The sequence below is a fragment of the Magallana gigas genome, chromosome 6 (assembly GCF_963853765.1).
Source record: "Magallana gigas chromosome 6, xbMagGiga1.1, whole genome shotgun sequence".
NCBI lineage: Eukaryota > Metazoa > Mollusca > Bivalvia > Ostreida > Ostreidae > Magallana > Magallana gigas.
Genome location: NC_088858.1, coordinates 42,329,931 through 42,351,842, shown reverse-complemented (window position 1 = coordinate 42,351,842; position 21,912 = coordinate 42,329,931). Strand labels below are relative to the sequence as shown.

General features: G+C 33.6%; 1 protein-coding gene across 8 annotated transcripts in view; it reads left to right on the top strand.

Annotated features, from left to right (window-relative positions):
- The window catches only part of LOC105318922 (steroid hormone receptor ERR2), a 48,121-nt gene extending 26,499 nt beyond the window's left edge, over positions 1 to 21,622 (top strand). For 7 of the 8 annotated variants that reach the window (XM_020063577.3, XM_011416243.4, XM_034469519.2 and 4 more), the window contains 6 exons: positions 753 to 1,289; positions 8,883 to 8,999; positions 15,322 to 15,444; positions 15,583 to 15,768; positions 15,944 to 16,216; positions 16,411 to 21,622. In XM_020063577.3, coding sequence (XP_019919136.1) covers positions 890 to 1,289; positions 8,883 to 8,999; positions 15,322 to 15,444; positions 15,583 to 15,768; positions 15,944 to 16,216; positions 16,411 to 16,652 — 1,341 coding nt within the window. In that variant the 5' untranslated portion in view covers positions 753 to 889 and the 3' untranslated portion in view covers positions 16,653 to 21,622. The remainder of the gene's footprint in view (positions 1 to 752; positions 1,290 to 8,882; positions 9,000 to 15,321; positions 15,445 to 15,582; positions 15,769 to 15,943; positions 16,217 to 16,410) is intronic. The other variant, XM_011416245.4, reaches the window with a different exon arrangement.
- Positions 21,623 to 21,912: the final 290 nt, after the last annotated feature.

The window sequence follows — 21,912 nt, the reverse complement described above, 5'->3', positions numbered from 1 at the left end:
GACGGGAGTAATCTATATAAGGACATTGACTGCATGGTTAACCACTTGATTAGCAATTTCACTTGAAAATGTGTCATAAAATAGGGAACAAAAATATGAAAGATAATTTGCTACAGAATCTCATTCTGTGCAGGAAAAATGTTGGCTTAAAACTATGTCTTATATCTGTAGGAACAGTGGTTCTTGCGTCATTGGATGTTCTAGTAGGGGGTGGCAAAGTAGAGCAGTGTATAAAAAGCATATTCTGGGATGGGGGAGCATGCTGTTTGATCTCTATCTGACATATATTCATTATATTGTCTGTTCTAGACTCCTTGATAGCAAAACTCTTCTTCTTCTTGTAAGAAAATAGAATATAAGCATGATAAAGGAAAAATTTTATTGTAAGCCCAGGGTTTGCTAGATTCAGAGTAAAGTGAAAGGTTGTATTTGATATTCAAACTGTTCAGTAGAGCTGTTTGAAGGTGGCTTTTGTATAGGAATTCATTCATTCAATTCAAATACCGGTTATCATCGTTTTCTGCTGAAAGAGCAGACCAAGGCTTGTACACTGGTCTACACTAATACTACGACTACGTCATTTGTATTCGATTGATTCGATGTTAATCTATAGAGTCTGCCTATTGACTCCCCCAACAATAATGCTCTCACAATGTCTACTGACGCAAATACAAATGTTTGAAAATCAATTTTACTATCATTGTTAGGTTGCATTCATTTAAAAAAAACTCCTTCCTTTTATATCTTTTCAGTGATTAAAGACTCGAAGAAAATCAGCTGAAAAGAGGAATTCACTGGTCTAAAAGTCTGTGACACAAGCATCTGGGACCTTTTTTTAATAGGCGTGCAACATTTATTTAAACTGTTTCCAAACTTCAAGGACTTCAAGATGGATGTCGATATCATAAAGATGGAGCCAGGGAGCCCCTTAGGTCTCAGTCGCTGCGGCCACTCCCTGTCCCTGGAAGAAAGCTTCGGACGTGATGTCTTTGCAGACTACAACAATGACGATTACGGATCTGATGGTTCTTACCAAGGCAACAGTGCCGACAACAGTGGCAACATATCCCCCTGCAGCATTGATGACAGTTCATCTCCTATTGACACAAGCAAATTAGACTTCATTAACAATATTGCAACTTCCATCACAAACTCCATTAATTGTGATCAGGAGAACATTGAACTGCCTAAGAGACTTTGTTTGGTGTGCGGTGATGTGGCATCAGGCTACCACTATGGGGTGTCTTCGTGTGAGGCTTGCAAAGCTTTCTTCAAAAGAACCATCCAAGGTAAATCTATGTTATGTGTTAAGTCATACTGCTACTCAAGTTGCTAACTGCTACATGTATCTTGTCATCACGCTGTACATAAGTGGTGCTAAAACATCCTTTACCTTTCAATCATAGGTATACAAAGATGATTGTGGGTGATTATTTTACTGAAAGCATGTTGTACTAGTTTCTCTTTTGTTCCATGAAAAAGCAAAATACCATTTTAATACCTGTATGCTTTGTGTCCGATTTCATGATGACAGGTATAAATTACATTGCCGCCAAATACCTGGTGTAGTTAAAAGATAAAATATGGTCTCAGGTAGGCATTCTGGTTTAGGAAAATGAAATTTGAGGTTATCACTACTTAGCAAGACTCTCAAGTACAGAAATGAGGAGACTGAAGACCTTAGGGGACAGCTTTGACACACTGACCTATATAGTAGGTTATGAACCATTTGCTGTGATAAAATAGATTCAACATTTAGACAAAATCATTGACCCTTAAATGAGATGACAATAAATTTGTGGCTGAAAGCTTAAAATAGCAGCAGAAGTGCTGAAAAAGGATTCATCTTCTAGCCATAGGGTCATATTTTGACCACTGGCATCAAAGACCTTAATTGTCTTTTTTTTTTAAATACCCCAGACATTTAGGCTGTGTAAGGTCTTATCTGAACAGTAGTGACATTAATTTTGAAATTAATGAAATTTTGATGATAATTTATTTCTTTGATTGGTCCTTGATGCTGACAGTGTACTTGTACTTGTAGATAATAATTTGTAATAGCTTGATCTAGACAAAATGTAATTCTTTAACTGAGGATGATTTAGTAAAGAGGAAGTTTTAGCTCATCCTGTTTATTGACTTATAAAGGGAATAGCTGATAACAGAGAAAAAGAATCATGATAGATGTACTGGTACTTAAGTGTTTGTCAGCTTAAGAGAAGATAAAAGCACTTTTGTTAGAAAATAGATTGATAAAACTGCTTGGTCAAAACAATGACAGTCATCTTAGGCAAACTTCATAGCCGTCACAAAAACATGATTGTTACTTTTCAGCTTAAAATATGGGGTTTTTGGGGTGGAATACAATGAATAATACATAAATACTTTTAAAAATAGAAATCAAAGTATGAAACTCATTTTATTAGTAAGTTTTACTCTGGATTGCAAATCTCAAGGCTGTTTGAGCTAGACTTTATGAAAATTAAATCCTTAATATGTCATGAGTATGGTCTGGGCATGTTGGGTCTAGATTAGAACACCTTATCAAATGTTATTTTTTGTACAGAATTTGTTATTCACAGAGCCTTAATTCGACTCAAAGACTCTAAAGAATTCTGATAGCCTTAAAGATTGTTACCCAGATTAAAATTTATGAAAACAGCCCACGTCACCCGCTCTTGTTAAGTAAGTTTGGACGTAGGCTGAGCTAGGTAGGGGTCTTGCAGGCATTGTAACTGTGTTAGTTAATTACACTGAACCAAATAGTGTAGCTCAAGACAATGAGTTAAAATGACGTGGTTAACCATATTAACATATTAATACAGGGGGAATAATTTCGTCAACCATGACCAATTAACGTAAAAAAAATTGTTTTTGTGCCAAAAAGTTTCTAGGTCTTACGATAGTTCTATATACTTATGTTCTGCTTATGATAAGGTTTTTTAAAATCTAGGTCATTACTTATGCCTCAATTCATTCAATCAATTTAAATTGACAGATTACAAATACATGTATATATGCGACAATTCTATGGTGCTTTACGTAAATGATTTGTGAACTCTCGTACTCTATGTACCAAGAATGTAAAGAAGTGAAATCTAGGAAGTGAATTGCTTATAAGCACCCAGTCAGATTCAAGTAGAGTCCCATAGTCTTACCTTTTGTACTCAAACTGCAGGTCTGGTTCATTTTGGTATAATTTTTATATGTCTTGAAGATAGGATAAGAGAGAGAGAGAGAGAGAGAGAGAGAGAGAGTTAGTTTAACTGGTTTTAATATGTGATGGTACACATGTACCAACTAGTCAAGTCCATGTCAAGCAATAAGGTTCAAAATCCAGAGATCTGCTTCCCTGGTGGCCACTGGGGCTAGTTAGGGCATTCTAGGCGTATGGAAAGTTGTCTAAGTATTAATGCGCTCACCATAAATTAAACTGCGATGAAGCTACTTAAAATTCAAATAGGTGGCATAAATATGAATGAGTGTTTTGTTTTATTGTTTTATTTATGACACTGTATAATCTATTGCTTTACATTATTCTCATCAAATGTCAGTGGTACTAGTGTCGGAAATAACAAATCCCAATATGAAAATCACCTGAAAATATTTCTCCAAAATTACAAGTTAGATAATGTTCATTAATAATTTTCTGGCTCACTGGGGGGAGGGGATGTGTTATTTTTTTTCAATTTTAATCAGGTGTGGTGCTTATTGAACATTTTCATATCACAATTGTGGGGTTTTTAAAAATCTTTTTATCAAATCCATCCTGATGTCTCAATTTTTATTGCATCTAGTTATATACCAAGATGTACCGTACATATATTGTCCCCCTGAGGTTAGGCAAATAATAGTCAATAGTGTTTGTCTAAAAGCTAGCTAGATTTCAATGGACTCTTTGTCAGTCTTTAAACCTTCACACTCCACACTATTCCAAAAACCAAAATCCAGACCTTTTTTAGGTCAACCCACAATGTCCACATGTAACATGACTAAATGTTTGTATAGGGTATTTTCTTGAAGAGAAGTCGATGATAACAATAATACATTTTGTAATCTCGCTATGTCCTGAAGTCTCCCTCAGTTAGCAGTTATGTAAATTTTGTTTGCAAAACGAGTCCAAGAAACACTGGCTTCCTGCAAAACTAGTTTAAAGCATAATTAAAATCAACTTAGCATGTCCTCTGTTTCATACATTGATGGTCCACTGGCGGTTATTATGTGGAAAGTAAATGCATGTAATAGCAAGAACAGAAGAGCTCTAAAAGCATCATTTAGTAGTTATTCTGCTATGGGATAAGGTTGTCACAAATGGATGCAATGGCAGCAATCTGATGAACAACAGCAATTTCCTGTTCGTACAAGAAATCTTCATTTGATCAAGTATCCAAATGTTAAGGTTCAGAATTAATAGTTCTATCTACAGACTTTTCACGATAGACTATTTCATGTAGCTCATGATCAATATATCAGTACGCAAGAACCTAAGCTGAGTTCTCTGAATTGCTGTACAGGTAAAGATATACCTTGGCTTGGTTTAATATGAGTAAAAGTCTGAATAGTTACCCCTTGTCAGCCAATTACAGGCAAAATTGACATTGATATATTGATCATTCGGTGCACGGTCAAGGCAAATGTCCTCAGATCTATTCAATCAAATTTGGCTGTTTTTTAACTGGTAACTTTATTTGAAAGAGGAACAAAGAGTAAAAGGAATGATTTGAATTTCTGGGTTGCTTGAGATTGTATTCACTATTGGGGTTACTAGATAAATAGTCCAAAGTTTGTATAAATGTGTAATTAAGACTGATAAAGCCAAGATAAGTGTAAATATAAAGAGTTCCGAAAGTTCAATACTTCTGACATAGAAATTCGCTTGAGAACAGGCAGCATTGTTCATTTCAAAAAAACTGCACTAACTTGCACGGAGGTTAGATACCTACTTGTATATTCAGATTGTATCTGAATAGCCATTGTGGCTTTGTAGCAAGAGAAAGAAAATTCCCATTGCTATAAAATCATTGTGAGATACTTCATCAGCCACAGATGCATCTTCCTTACAGCAAAGAATTTCTTGAGATGAAGCCAATACTAATTCATACCACTTAAGATGTGTTATTTTGAATTTATTTGTGGTAATTGGTGCTTTTCATTGCTCATTAAAACCTGAGTAGATGTGCAATGCAGTGGGCTTCTGTTCTTTTCTATTGCCTATCTACACAGTATGTGTAAACAATTCCACTCATTTGGTAGTGCTGCACCAGGGGCTTTCAACAGAAGATGCGAATACCAGGCAGTGTTTTTGACTGTTTCCTACATGCTCCAACTGTTTAATGATGCTCCAATATCCCTGACACCTCGATCCTCTGGATCCATGGCTCGCAGTATTATCGCTCTCCAGAACCATAAACTTGTTTACGTCTCTCAGAGTGTTCAACCCTAATGCAGATCTAGATACATTGATCTAGATACATTGTATGTTACCTAGGCATGAAAAGTTAATTCTTTAAAATGTAATTTCTGATAAATATGTACTGTGAAAAAGTTGATTTTCTTCTTTTCTATGTTCTTATTTATTTTTTATTATATTTTATTCTTTGTGATGGAAATGTAATAGATTCACTATTATCATGGTATAAAAACTATATGATATATATAAATATAGGTTAATTTTTCAGCTCTTAATTGCATCGTGTAAATTGCATCAAAAAAATAATATTAATAAAAGACATTTAAAAAAAAAAGATAAGAACTAAGAGAAAGAATCAAATCACTGCTATTTCCCCATTCCCAGGTTGTTGATTTTAGAATGTCAGAGGTCAGATTTCTTTTACTATACAGATATGTTATTGTATGATCACAGGGACCTTAAAACTATGACCTAACTTACTGTGTGTGACTTTAAAAATGTGATTCGTGTTGATATTTTTTCAAAATTCCAGTGCGAATAATTTAATGCCTGATTTAGTCTAACATGATTTTTTAAGTCCAATTTGATTAAATGTAATATGTTTCAATGATTTATTTTTTTGAAGTAAAGATATTTTTAGCAGAAATTTTAAGATGGTGTACATATCGATAAATCTCAATCTCAAGAGGGAAAAAAGTAAATACATTAAAATATGTAGGGAAATCGGCCAAGCAAGAATTGTAAACATGAAAAATCTGAATGAGAATCCATTCTTTGATAAAAAATAAAAAAAAATAAACAAGTGTTCAATTATAGTATCTGTTTTCTTCAGTGACAGATCAGACCATAGATAGATTCCTCTCTGTACCGTCATCAATTACAGAGGAGCTTTTCTTGCTCATCTTGTCATAATGAAAGGCTGCTGAACTTAGCCTGACCCCCTGAGGGCCTCACTGCAAAGAGCCTTGATATCGATTGAGGGGGAGCTTTTGTTGGTAAATCAGTATCCAAAGTTGGTGCACTGGGCCTCATTAACTGTATTTCAGTAAATTATTCCTAAAACTTTAAAACAAATATTTCAATGAAATGAAGTTAGCAAAAAACAGCTATTCAAGTAACGTTTTTAGCATCTATGAGGTTTTTTAAAGCGCAGAAGAACAAAAATCAATACTACTGGTAATTTGTTTTGCAAGTCAGCAGAACTTACGAGCAGTGATTGGGATTGCAGGTCATAGAGAGTAATATTCTTAACACCGCTGATATATATTCCCTGGATACATGATGTTAAAGAATCCAAGTAGATTCGCCAATTGGTTGGGAGGAGTTGTCGATTTGGACATTTCTAAAAAGACTGTATAATTTTTTTAATGAAAGTACTGAATGACTCTCTATAACTACGCTGTAAGTCTAGGATCTAAAAAAGTTTTGTTTAAAATGTTGGGGGAGAGATATGCTATGTCAGTGCATGCCTTGAATTCTATGTTGATGGATTTGGCAAACAACTCTTAAAGTTGTGGGAAGTTATAATGCAGTACTCCTTCTGTTTGTTGAGATTGGGTATCCTGCCTTTATGAAATGCAACTGTGAGATACAGAGGTTTTGTGTTGGTAGGTTCCAGTTATCTCCAAGGGGGCGATTCTATGACATTTTGATACTAATTGGTGGTGTGTAATTTTGGCAGATACGCATAATCAGGAGTTCATATGTCCCTTTCTGGTTTGTTTGATAGTTCATTCAGACTGCAGTCGAATGTGTGACGTAAAACATCAGGTTGGAAAAATAACCATCGTACAATGTGTACGCAACGCATGTGCGTATGTTGGTTATAATAGGAACTGCCTCATGCGTAAATCACCCATTTAACATGTGAGGATTATATTTAGGTTTTAGCTTATTATTATTTAGTTTCTTACGATTGTAAACATATTAAATGTTTGTCGTTTTTAAATCAGGATCTGGACACAAGCAAAAAACTAATAAAGTGTGTGTGATTATACAAAAAATAATTATCAACTCTTACAAAATCTTCAGCATGCATGCTTGCACTTTTTTAATTACTTAAATTTACTGATTAGGTTCCAAATTAATCCCCTTTTTTCTTTCTTTTAATTCAAAACTAGCATGCAGGAAAACCATATGTGTATTAAACCTTGATCCTATTTTAGAATACACAAATACTAAAATCTTATTACAAATATTTTGGCAGATTTATACTTTATAAAACTGTCAATTTTATTTCTGTCGGAGTGTTTCTAAATATAGACTTTAAGGTCTCTAATATAAACCGGCTTCATCCCCCATGAATAAGATAGGTAGTATTTCTTCCTTGCAAGTCTTTGCGGTATATTGGTAGAACACTTATAACAGTTATGGTGCTATGATGACACCTTGTCATACGACGAGACAGATTGACAAATGATGGATTTGGGTCGAGATGTCTGTATATTGATTGTACCAGCATAAACCACCAAGTCTTACTGACTTTCATTATATGCTGTCCTTAGACAATCAATTCCACTGACTGGAGATTTCTAAATTGAAGACTCCATTTACATAAGTAGATTTTATGCAATATAAGTCAGCTTGATTTTGAAGGCTATTCACAAAACTGAAGCCTGTAATTAGCAAGGAAGTGCATTCATATGCATTCATTAATGTCACTCTGTTGATATAGAGGCACATAAATGTAATTTTTGTGCAGTTAAGTGAATTCAGTACTAGTTCTTCAACACATTATCCTCTTACTTTTGGGTTGTTTCAAACTCCTTTGTCATCTTTGTAAGTATGTGTGCAAATTAATTCTCCAGTTTTGAACTAGGTTACCTCTAGGTCACCAATTCTTTGTTCGCATTAATAGAATATATGGGACGGGTGCATTAAGATTTTATATCTAACCAACACAATAGTAGCTTAGCATTCATTTATCAAGAGTAGTATTTCTATCTGTCATCAAAGAAGACAGTATGTGGCGACAAGATAGCAACTTGCTTAGTTTACATAGAAAAAGTGGCCCTGATTTTTGACAGTATGAATTGCCTTTTATTGTGTACACTTGCTTGAATTACGCATCATAAATATGATTAAAATTCATGTGATAAAATATCAGTTAGCTCAAGTAATGCAATTGGATTACTACTTTGTTACTTCTGAATTCTTACTCTACGACCTTTGGTTATTTATGAAGGATTAATCATTTATATCTGAGAATTTAGATATGCTTGACTTAATATATTATTCTGAAAATGTTTCATACACTGAGTGAGACTCAATATAAAGTGTATCCTACATATCCATTTGTATTTTCAAAAAATGAAGAGATCTTTGTACTTAATAAGTACAATGAAATTGAAATGATTCACTTCTAAGTGCTACATGTAATTCATCCGCAATGTCAATTCCCATAGATGAAATGATAACTTCGTGTTGGGAGGTGATTACACATTTAATTAATATTTTTGAATTTTCATTGCAGGAAACATTGAATATTCTTGCCCTGCCAATGGAGACTGTGAAATTACTAAAAGAAGACGAAAGGCCTGTCAAGCATGTCGGTTCCAGAAATGTCTGCGAGTGGGCATGCTCAGAGAAGGTATGTAAGAAATGACCCAGTAGCCTCTGTCTTCACAAGAAATTCCGCACATTCACTAGCTATTTTGGACCAAGGGACACATGTATCTATTAACCCGCAGAAGGCTTCTGAAATTTTCTTGCAATGAATTCGAAATTGTTAAATTTTTTCTAAAAATGCATATCAATCTTCAGCTCCGTGATAAAGCTCAAAAAGCCTCAAGAAGTCATTAATTATGAACCAGACAAACAATATCCTGTTATAACGTTAGGTGTGTTAACGAGTTTTTTTTTTTTTATGTTCCTCATTAAATTAAGAGTTGTGCCTAGACACTGGCTGTAAATTATTGTTGTTTTGGTGCGTCATCTTGTGGAATTATTTGTCTCATGGACGTCAAATATTTTCAAAATTGTTAGAATTCATTAATTAATGATAGATAAAAAATATGAATGCATAAATAATGTCCCAACATGAACGTTTTCGGAATATTTGTGCATATCAACAAGTCAGGTGTTGAAACTTGGAAATTGGAAAATTGATATAAGATTACATACACAAATATATATATTGCATTTATGCATGTAAATACGATGGGTTTCTTACATTGGGAATCAAACTAGGGAAAATCCAATGCCTCTGAGTAATGAGTAAATAAAATTCACTAGCTTTAACATATTTAGTGGGAACTTTGAGTCCACTAAATACATGTATATGGTGGTTTCTGGCAATGAATCAAAGCAGATTGACACCTTTCTAATTTTCCCTCTTTGGAGACAGTATATTTCAAATCGAAGGCCAAACCTGTTTTCAGAAAACCAATTAAGATTTCTGATTTGGCTTTGAGAATCGAATGATGATTAAATCCCAAAACTCCGTTGAAGAATGGCATTGCATAGATAGAGTTCTAATTTGGTGATTTTTATTGATTCCCTCTGTTGGACTGCTGTGATTTTGATATACACAATGCATGGGATAAGTAATGATATGCAGAATTGAATAAATAAAAGTCAATGTCTTTTTCTAGATATTTATAGAATGAAAAGGTGTTGATGATTTTATTTGACAAATAAGAGAACTCATGCTAAGCTGAGTGGATACGTATTCATGCAGTGATGCATTCAGTCCCCAAAGAAACTAGATAATGGTTTAAGGTCTTTAACTTTTAAGTTACTGAGAAGGATGAATGAACCAATGCAATCCTGACACAAAGCTAGATTTTACAAAATATGTATGTGTTACTATTCATGGTATAGAAGACTAATCTTCTTCATCAAAGCATTCAATTCTTCAATAGTGAGGGGAAAATGTTTCCCCATCTGGTTTATTCTATTTAGCAAAGTCATAATCCATTTTATATACTGGCGTTGTCTAAAGACAAGATGTCGAAAGGTTTAATCAATCTAATCCCAAGACAATAAATAACTGATGAAATAGACCCCTTCCCTCGATCAGCCCATAGGTTTCCTGAGTAGCCTATAGCTCCCTATAATCCTCTTTCTCCATAATCTACTTGTCATCTTATTTATGTTTATACTAATCCGTACGCTCTTACTACCTAAATTTATAGGGTTTCAGTCAAATTTTTTTAAACCACAGTTCATTTTTCTGATTTTGTTATTTTTCCATCAAACTTTTATTAATGAGCTAGGATGAAACCCTCTTAAAATGATATTCCAATTTTTGTTTATAGAATTGAGGAACATTATTTTCCTCCCTATATTCTGAAATTTCAATTTGCCTTTTTCCATTCTATCCTTTATCAATTTACTGGAGTAATTCTTGCATAGATAGTTGGCAATTTTTGCTGGAATGGGTGTAGTTGGTTGGCAATAGCATACCATGCTTTCATTAATCTGTACGTAACAAGGATAGGAGCAGCAGGGAAATGTATTTTGCATGCTTGACTTTAGGTTATTTGGGGACCATGATGGGTGTCAATAACTTGCACATGGGTAAATATGTGTCCTTGGTCTTCTTGCCAAATATTTGGGGAGGTGATGTCAATAAAAACAGAATTTACGCATTGAAGAGGCAACTTCCGACAACTTATGAAACACACACTTCATCACTGATCGTTATGAGATCAGCAGCTAGGCTTTAATATGACAAAAAGATTTCCCCTATGAAAGGTTAAACAATTGTGTTGATCCTGAAGATCTAGATGTGATGCAAATGATTGAACAACGCGCTGAAAGTTGTTTGAAGAAGAATAAAAAACAAAATCTTCAACAACTTTGCTGCTGTAGGATAATATATTAAAAGACAGATAGAAGGCATAAAGAAAGGAAGGAATGAATTAAGCAGACAGAACCCAATTAACACCTGCCAATACAAATAACAGATTCTCAGAGATTGGTTTTCCATTAGTTCCTCTGTGTCAAGCTATGAACATTCTTGCTGGTACATCCAGACTATAGGACTGATGCCTCCGCAGTGCAAAGAGGGGTCAATGGCAGATATCCCAATCACACACAAAAACACCCACACTAACAGAAACCAACCCTTCTACATGCTCTAAGGCTCTGCCAGATTATCTGGTGTTCTCCTCATATCTACCATGATTTGGTGGTTTGCAGAATGCTCTGCACTGTTGCAGTATGTATACAGCAACTGTTTACATCTTTTGCACCTTGTCCTCATATAAGTTGAAGATGTTTCACCTGATCTGAACAAAATAGTCAAGCTGTAGAACCACATATTGTCTGAAGAAACCAAGCCAGGATGTCTGCTGCTTTTCTCAAAACCATTTGGAAGCTGTTGCTCCTGCAATTGTTTGATAACAGACCCATTGTCTGCTTAAAGCAGGTGGAATATGTGGGAGGAAAAAGTCAGAATATTGCTGAAAGTTTCCAAACACAGATGACGGGAACTTGATTTGTTTATTGTGCTAGGTTCATATTGCAGGGAAAATCGGGAAAACTGGTTATTTGATGCATGGAAAGTCATCAAGAAAACAGAACTTCCTGAAAATCTGTCTTTCAGTCATCCTTGCAAATATACCATTCTGGTATAGAAATATCATTCTGGTATAGAACTATCATAATTTTGTTGACAAAATATCGACTATTGTATTTGACTTGCTTTGTTTGATTTCTCTAAGTCTATATCAATTGGTTCTTATGTGAAGATTAATCAATGATTTTTTTTAAATACAAGCTCAAATATTAAAGCTAGAGATTGATATCTTTTCAAAATCATTTTATATGTATATATAGGTATTTTTAAAAGGATGCAAAATTGTACATTATCTTTTTTGTTGAAAATAAATCTGCAAAATTGGTTAAGGAAAATAGAAAGAAGTACAGAGTTTCATAATTTCAAGGTTCATTCCATTTCTTCTTTTTGGGGTTTTCACCCAAAAAATGTCCTTTGAGATAAAATTTCAGTAATTACAATGCAGTCTACTGTAAGTTATACCATTTTTGTCCATGACACACTTTCTTTGTCTAATATGAGCCATAGTTATTGTTACTACATGTATTGTATTATTATTGAATACACGCAGAGTAGAAAATTATTACACATATAGAATTACAAATGTGCATTCCCTGCATAAAAATTTAACTTGTTCTGAAATAACCCACATGAAATTTTAATTTGTAAAACATTGCTCATGAAACATTGACTACATAAACACAGTTGAAGTTTAGTGTCAGATTAAACTAAGTAGGTCCTGGCCAAGCTACATGTAAGATAACGGATGATTGTGTATTGAATGATAGGTCATGCTTTCCCACACGTGAGGGTAAATTTGATTACCAGTACGCATGAGGCTGTCACTGTGGCCTTGGCTGGTATGGTCATCGGGAAATTGTCACGCTTGCCTGATTTTGTGGGACTGGGTAGTCACCTGTATCGGTCACCAGGCGGTGACAAAGTTCAGCCAGCTATTTGAGGTAACCCCTCTCATACCAGTGGTCAACTCTTACAGTGGTCATGTCCAGTTTTCTCCAGATATATAGTTACCTCTTTTGTCCTGAGAGGCCGGTTGTTCACACATGAATTTGTACCAGTTAGTATATGTGTAGATAATGGACCACATACACTTCCTCAGGGGGTAGGCCATTACACCTGACACAACCTTGACATATATATATTGAATTAAGATACCAGAAATAGAAAAATATATGCTGAATTGGTAAATTTAGAAACTTTTAAGGGCCAGCAGGGGTGGGGTATAGAAATTGTATATATATACGGTAATTATCCAAATACTGGTTTATTTCATGCATTAGTAATTAATTCTGTACTTTTAGATATTCCTGAATTATTTTAGAACTTTTGCAAATATTTGATCTGATCTTCAGTTTAAATATCAAGTTTTAAGTACAAACACTGACTCATTTAAATAAAATCAAGTTTCTATTATTACACATTAATTGTACTAGCCACTTAAGCCTTATAAATGTAAAATTTCTCTATTGTAAATTACACTTTGGATGGTGTCCACAACCTTGATTAACCATTGTGACACAAAAATATGCATAGAATGACAACCAATTTACATCTCAATTTGCATTGATGCAATTGCTTAAGACAAACATGATGGCAAAGACCTGCAAAAGGTGAAGGGGCAGACAAAGGCTTCTGACTGGTGATAATAAAGGTCAAAAATGAAGGTGGAGGAAAGCTGTATACTTAATTGTCTTCAGCGAAATAATATCTCATGGTTACAGCAGAGCCACACATTAGGAAAAGGTGTGGGGGGGGGGGGGGGGGGCTCGAATGGGGGAAATGGGAAGGGGATTCACAGAAAAATAATGCATAGAAAATGGCCGGGTCTCCCTTTTCAAAAAGTGGTTTCTGTTACAATCATCCACTCCACAAGTGAGAGGAAATAGAGAGATAGATCAAGGGAAATGTTGTACCAGCAGAATGACAGACATGTTCATCTGTCCTGTCCAATAAAATTAAGGAGGAAAAGTGCATAAGTTTTAGGTTGAGTAATTATGTCAGCTGTACTATTTTCTACCTGAGAGAGAAAAAGAGGGAGAGAACAAAGTCTGTTTGTCAGGACAAGTTACTCGCTCTCTCCAGAACAACAAGGTTATGGATTAGACACTTTATATATGACTACACTGACACAAGTAGAGATCCAGAGATGCTACATGTAAATGCATACAACTTGTACAACATCAGATTGATGGATGAGATTGGACCTTTTCACCATGAACCCAAGCAATAATTTTCAATAAGGATCAAGCATCAGGACAACCAGATGAATTGATTAATTAAAGATGGGGCATGACAAATATATCAAAGCAGGGGAGAGAAACCTGATATATTTGTTGGTAAAGGGAAAAGATTAGGGATCAGTTAATGTTTCTATAGGTTGCAGAGAGTTGATATTCAAAAATTCAGATTTAATCAATTGTATAATAGAATTTACACTGTTTTATGGTTTGATTTATGAAATGCTAATGAAATTTCTAGACTGACGTCCTAAAGTGGCCAAATGTTTTTTGGGGGTTTGTACCGAATGAATTAATGAAAACACTTGGTATGCTTGGCAATTGATTTTCCAGTTTTTGTATGGCATCTACAAGTATAATTGATCCATCAATGCATATACAAATTAGTTTTTCTTAGACCGCAGTCATCATTTTGCAGAAATGCCATCTAGTCATAAATTGTGTTTTATTCTGGAGAAAGTGCCAATATTGTGCCAAAAACATACCGTGTGTGAACTGTGGAAGGGTTCAAAAGAGAATTAAATCAATGTTCAGAAAATCTAATCAATCTGTCTCTTTGAGGTGAAGGTGGGAAAGGTGCCAAGGGAGAAATTCTAATATATTTACTTGCATTAGGGAATAAGAAGAATAAAAGAACTGCCTAAATAAAAGGGATTTATTTTCTATATTCAGTTTCATGTTTATGCATATAAACAGATAAATCTGTGAGAATTCCTATTTTATGGGTTTTTTTATGTCTCTCATTTCATCTTATCCAAACCTGTTAAAAAATTATTCAATTCCCCCTGTATGTAACAAAAGAAGCATGCATGTCTACAGCATTAAATATTGATATGGAGTAAATGTTTTCTCAACGAATGCCATCTTGTTCACCTCAATTCATTGTTAAGTTCTTCCTGTAAGAAGAATACATGACCAATCTTAACAAAAGTTTATTTTGAATTACCAGTAAACAGAATTTTAAAAAATGCAATATATTTATAATGCATTTTTAACAGTCAAGTTTTCTGAAGTTACGTGAATGTAAATAATGCACAATACAACCAGATGTTCTTTTTTAAACAATGAAACACTGGTACAAAGGCTCAATTAGAAAGTATTATCCCTGAATGGAATGAATTTGTAATGTTCTTTTTTTCTATATTGTGTAGGTGTCCGTCTCGATAGAGTTCGTGGAGGCCGCCAAAAATACAAGCGCACAGTCGACTCTGGCCCCATTGTGCAGCAGATTTTCCCAATGATCAAGAAAGCCTGTGTAGAAAGCACCAAATCAGGTATTAATCCCAAAACTGCAAAGAGTTCAGCCCAAAACATCATGCTGCATCCTCATCTGTACTTCAAATAGCAGTAATCTGTGAATCTTCAAACTTCATTGTGACATGCATCCATTTACAACTGTTTTTGCACTGTAGATTTCTCTTCAGATAACAAAATTTTGACACAACTCATAAGCATCGAGCAGCAGCTAGACAAACTGTATGTCAACACAGAGTCAGAGATTCTGGAGGGCGGGGAGGAGGTGCGCTTTCTTGCCACTGTGTCCGATCTAGCAGACAGGGAGTTAGTCATCACCATTAGCTGGGCCAAACAGGTTCCAGGTAACGGTCACGAAAATTTTCCAAGAGTAATCTGAAAAAAAGGTTTTGCATAACTTAATGCAGATTTTGAATACCTGTACCCTAACCCTTGTTTTAATGCTGTATAGAATGAAAATATTCTCAAGACAGAAATGAGTACACTTAGAAGAGGCTTCATTGGTTAATCATTTTACAGGATTTTGCACCCTATCCCTCAGTGATCAGATGAACCTATTGCAGCATTCATGGTTGGAAATCCTATGTTTAAATCTTGTATTCCGTTCCTGTCCCTACAATGGCTACCTCAAATTTGCCGAGGACCTTCAACTCTCTGTGGATGAATGTAAACTCTGCCACTGTTCCCCAGAACTGGATGGGATCTCACGAAAACTTGCCAAGAAATTCACAGACATGGAGGTCACCAAGGAAGAGTATCTTCTGCTGAAAGCCATGACTTTATGCAATATAGGTACAGTACTCTTTCTGACATTGATCTGTTAAATTATTGACAATGCAATTGTTAAATTTAGTATGAATGCTAAGAGATGATAATATAGTACAGGCAAATAGATACCAATCTTATTACTGAAAAGCAATTTATGCAGTGAAACAAAGTGACCATAAAAAGCAGATTGAAGTACATGGGTAATCATCTGATTTTAGATGTGGCTATTGAGAATAGTGAAGCAGTGAGGCAGCTCCAGGACAAATTACAAGACTCCCTGATCGAATACGTCAAATACCGCTATGTTGGAAATCTACGGCGCTTGGGGCATCTATACATGCTTCTCCCAGCTCTCAATCACATGAAATTGCTGGCTAAGCAGTACTGGTTTGATGTAAAGAAAGACGGAAGGATCATGATGCATAAGCTGTTTCTGGAAATGTTGGAGGCAGACTCTTGACGATGCTTACTAAGGAAGATAACTCTTACATAGTGTTAAGTTTTTTCTTTGCAAGCATGTGATATATTTTGTAATTAGCTTTCACAGAGGAAGTCTAGAAAACAGATGCAGTTCACGGTATATTTTTAGTATAATTATGCAAATTTAGATTTGTGTAAGGTTTTTGTTGTTTGTTTTTTCTTGTTAAAGCATTTTTCTTATGTATATAAATATATACCTTATGTATATATCATGACATTTGTGTGAAGTGCATAGAATACATAGACATTTTAACTGTGTGATGTAATAGTATGTGCAAGAGTCGGAAAAAATGTTGTTATACTTACCCAGATCTCAAAGCTACCATATTAAGATTTGTTTATCCCCTGAGGAATTTTTTGAAGCATTAACTATCACAGAATCTTTTCTTGCAAGTTTTTGCTGGTTTGGAGTTTTGAGAGGAAATACCCATTCATATGTGATCTAAGAAGGGGTAAAACTTTTTATGCAAAGAAATATATGTCGGTGTGCACTCATAAATCAGACATGGAACAGTATATCCTACCGAACCATAATGAAACTTGTAAGCAAATGATTTTCCCCCAAGGTTAGCATCAGTAGTGCTAAACATTGTGCCAAATCTACAAACCTTGTTTTCACCCACAGTAGACCAGGCTATATATAGTATCCCGTTTTTATGTTGAATCAACTCCATTCATTCCAATATTTTGCCATTTTCCACTGTAGTTATTGGCCCCTAGTCAGAAGGCAGCAGTAGCAAATACGGAGTTTCCCTGAACAAATCCTTTGACCTCTACCTAATAGGATCCCCTTTTGTAGTTTTTAACCGTTTAGAAGATGGCTCCTCACCACTTGTTGATGGTGTGGACCATTTAATTGGAGACCCCTCAAGGTGTTTTTGGTTTTTGTTGCGAGGGAGTAGGAGAGGTGTCTGATCATTCCCACCTGCCTGTTGTGTATATTTTTACCAATCCATGTATCATCAATATGCTCTGACAGATAGAATGAAAACTGGACTGAATGAAATTATCAGAAGATAAATGATAAGAATTCTTTGGTATTTCCCATTAAGATAAAAAGAAAGTTTGGTAGCTTCTTATCTTTTTTTTTTTTTTTTTGTATTCTGTGATTGGATGTAAATGGACCAATTATCATGATGCAAACTACTAGTCATATTTAATAAAATGTCTGCTCCTGTAGGCTCCGCGATAATGTCCGTCCACAATTTTCTGATATGTCTCTTCTGTACCGCAAATTTAATTTGGCAGATGCATGCAAAGTTTTGATTAGTAAATAATATCTGAACTCAAAATTTTTTTTATAATATCACAAAAAAGGATTTTTAACACAGATTACAAAAAAACAGTGGGAAAAGAAGAGTCGAAGTGATAATTGGTTGAATGGTTGTAAAGTGGTGCATGAGGTTTCTTTAAAGCTTTGATTTTGAAACTGTAATTGTATATAGATATATATATGTATGCATCAAATCTGTACATAGGACGTGTTGATATTGATGTTACGGATTTTTAAACAGAGTGTTATTACATATATTCCTAGATAAGTATGATCACATGTAGAGCTGCGTTTTATGACGTGTGATAGGTATATTAGAGTTTCGTCATCAAGTAGTGCCGGGTGGCTTGTTTTCCAGTTGTTAACGTTTTATTTCTCCAAGTACCTATACAAGTATGCCATATATATACCATGTATGTTTGTTGGTTTGTGTTTGTTTTTGATTTTTTTTTTGTCGGTGCATTTAAATTGGAAGAGAAGCTAATAATCTGACAGATCTGCTTTGTATGAGGCTTTCTATTGTATTGTGTTAAATGTATTAGTACCAACTGACTGTATAGATGGGTGATGTTACAGAGAGGGTTAGGATTAAGGTCCGCAATGACTGGTATTTATATGCAAGAAATGTGTATTTATGTAACAGATAAAAGGTCAAACTGTGCTTTGGTGGGAAGCCAGCTAATCAGGTAGCACTCTGCAATGGGAAGCCAAGGTCGCAGCTTGTTTTCAGTTTTCTCAGGAGTTCCAAAATTTCCTCAGGTTTTATTTTGTAGTTCGTGATATTGAAGACTGTTTTCATAGGCATACTTACAGTGATTATGTAATAATTCAATATTCAAACTTTATTTATATATCAACAAAGTTCTGTGATGATGAAAAAAAATTTCCTATGTACTTTATGAAAAACTGGTGCACAAATAGAATGTAAAACAATTAGAATTAGGTGATGCATTTTCTGCATGAAGTCATGCATTACTGTATCTATGATCTATGTAAATTTTTTTCTCACGGGTTGCAATGGTTGAGCTGTATTTCACACTTGAACTTTTTTCATCAATGAACATAGATTCATATGTAGTACCTTTGTTACCCCGCCATGGTTTCATCAGCATTCTGTGTGTCAGTATGTATAGGGTTTTACACAACAATGGCCAACTTCTTTCAAATGAAAATTTTGGAATGTAAATCTTAAATAATGCAGTCTCTGTGGATTACTTTATTTTAGCCAAAGTGTATAACAAGCAGTACTGACGCTAGACAAATATTGATGAAACCATAGTACTTTTACCTGAAGAAAACTGAGAATGACCTATGGTGGTCTTGAAGGATTCAGAAGAAAATTTTATTGTACCATATTATTTATTATAACATTACATCATTAATCAGACCTCAGAGCTCATATAGGAAGAGAACAATAGATCGCGTTCTATCACTGTAAACCATTGAACTAGAATTGTACATAGTTTATTTATATATATATATTAAGTTATATTTAATCTTATATTTCCAATCTTGACTTTGGTTTGAGATGTTGGGGAGAAGGATTCTGATTTATGAAATTCTTTGTAACCATTCAACTTAAACCAATATTTATTCTAAAGTAAACAATGCCTCTGCATGGAATTCAATATGTTTGAAAGAAAAACATCCATAGCAGTTAAAAACTCAAAAATTAAAAAAAAAAAAAAAAAATTATTCAAAATAAAAAATACAAAAAAAATGTTAAAAGCAACAGCGAAAACAAAAACAAAAAAAAGGAAAAAAGAAATGAAAAAAAAAAAAAAAAAAATTGAGAAAAAAGACCAAAAAAATGAAAATAATCATGCCTTACTTACCTTTATCAAAAAAAAACATCTAAAATACCAAACCAGAAAAAAAAAGTAAAAAAAGAGAAAAGCAAAAAAAAAAAAAAAAAAATTAAATTATCAAAACAAAAAAAAAAAATTAAAAATTATGAAAAAAATTAAAAATTAGACGCTTATCATCCTTCAGTGAGATGATCGGTGAATACAAAAAAAAGTTTAAAAAATAAAAAAGATTAAAAAAAAAAACCCGAAAAGTGATGTACAGAAACAGATTTTAATCATGCTTTCACGGTATCATTTCCACACGAGTAGTTGTTAGATTTACATGTAGTTAAGTTCATGGTTTACAGTGAAAGATACACCAATTATATCATTCCATTCACAACGGCTTCATCCATCATTAGAAAACATTTTGTTTTTTACGTTTTGAACAAGATTATATATTATATATTATACATATTATATTCTTTATTGGAGGATTTTATAATGATGGAAATCCCAAATACTTTATATATTTGTTCGACAGAATCATTTTCATGTAAAACATATCACAATTGAAGCTAAGCATTTACTTTCTCAAGAGGAATTTAGGCAATCTTTGGATGAAAAAAAGTTGATGTCTAATTCTCTATTTGGGTTTTAACATATATTATTTTTTTATTAAGGTCTTATTATTAATGTTCACAATATTGATATCATTTTTGGAGTAAATTTTAACGATTTATTATTTTAGAAAATTGTAAAACTTTCTGGAAATTTTTATGGAATCTTTAGAACTATTGAGGAGGAACAGCGTTATGTTAAGGTCATTTACATTTTGATAGTTCAGTTTTCTGTTAAAAATCTTATCTATTCAAAAGAATTTAAATTTTTGTTTAGTATTTTTTCAATAAATGATTATTTATTTTTATGTTTACCAAGAATAAAATGTGGCTGGTTTACTTGAAAATGATAAATGTTGTTGGTAGGTTTTAAATGTCTTTGAATTTAGAACTGGCAACTTATTTTCTTCTTCTTGAATAAAATTGCAACAACAAAAATATAAATTTAAAATTTTTAAAACCCTTTTTCTGTTCTATCTGTTAAAAAGCTTCATGAATTCTTCCTTATTAAATTTAGCCCTGATAAAAATCCTTCCCACTTATTTTCAAACAATGAAATTAAAGAAAAATACTGCAAGGTGCTGTTTACAAATAGATTCTTCATTACTTCTTTCATCTATTTTTTACAAACATTCATATCACAGTCCTTATGATCCAGATATATCTTGTCTAAAAAAGAAATCCTTGCTCTCTCCCTTTGCATTTTACTGTCTAGTTAGAAAGCATGTTTCCCCCTACAACTTTGAAAACCTGGATTTGCTTGGTTTAAAATGTAGGTACACTGGCTCTACAAACGGCCACACTATTGCAGATTCTTAAATGAATTCTATGACACAAATTATAAAAGAAAACATTTTCCAACAACTTTCTTTAAAAAAAAAAACAATTTCAGAACTATTTAAACGGAGAAAGAAACTTTTTCTATACTTTTTTTTAAATATTCCAATCTCTTGATTAAGGTTGCTTATCAATCAGCAAAGTTCTACAACTTTTGATGAAACAATGTACATTTCAAGAATTCCAAACTGTTCAATTAACGAAAGGTAGATTTGATTTGAATTTACTGTAATGTTTAAGTTTTGTTACTGACTTTTTAGACCCCTTTAATGTGTTACAACTTGGGACTTTGCTGATATATTTGCCCTTATGAAAAGGATTCATTCAAATGTTATAATGTTATATCCGAGATATACCTTGTTACTGTTCTTAAGACAAAAAAGTGTATTTTCTTAGAAGTTATCTTCAAAAATAAAGCCAGTATTGAATGTGACTTAGTGTTTTTGTTATATGTATAGAAGCAAGTAATATACTTAACAGTAGAAAAGAGTGAGAGTTGGTAAAATCTACAATTCAGGAAAGAAGATGAGGAATTAAAAAAAATTTAATTTAGTCAAAAGGTATTCTTAAGCATACAAAGAAACATAAATGAAGCAAAAAAGTGAAATTTATCACAGAGGAAAAAGAATGATGAATCATTGAATCTTTACAATGGTTGAAAGAGACCTAAATACACCATCTCAGCAATGCCCTTGTCAATTATTATTAGAAATAAGTCAAAGC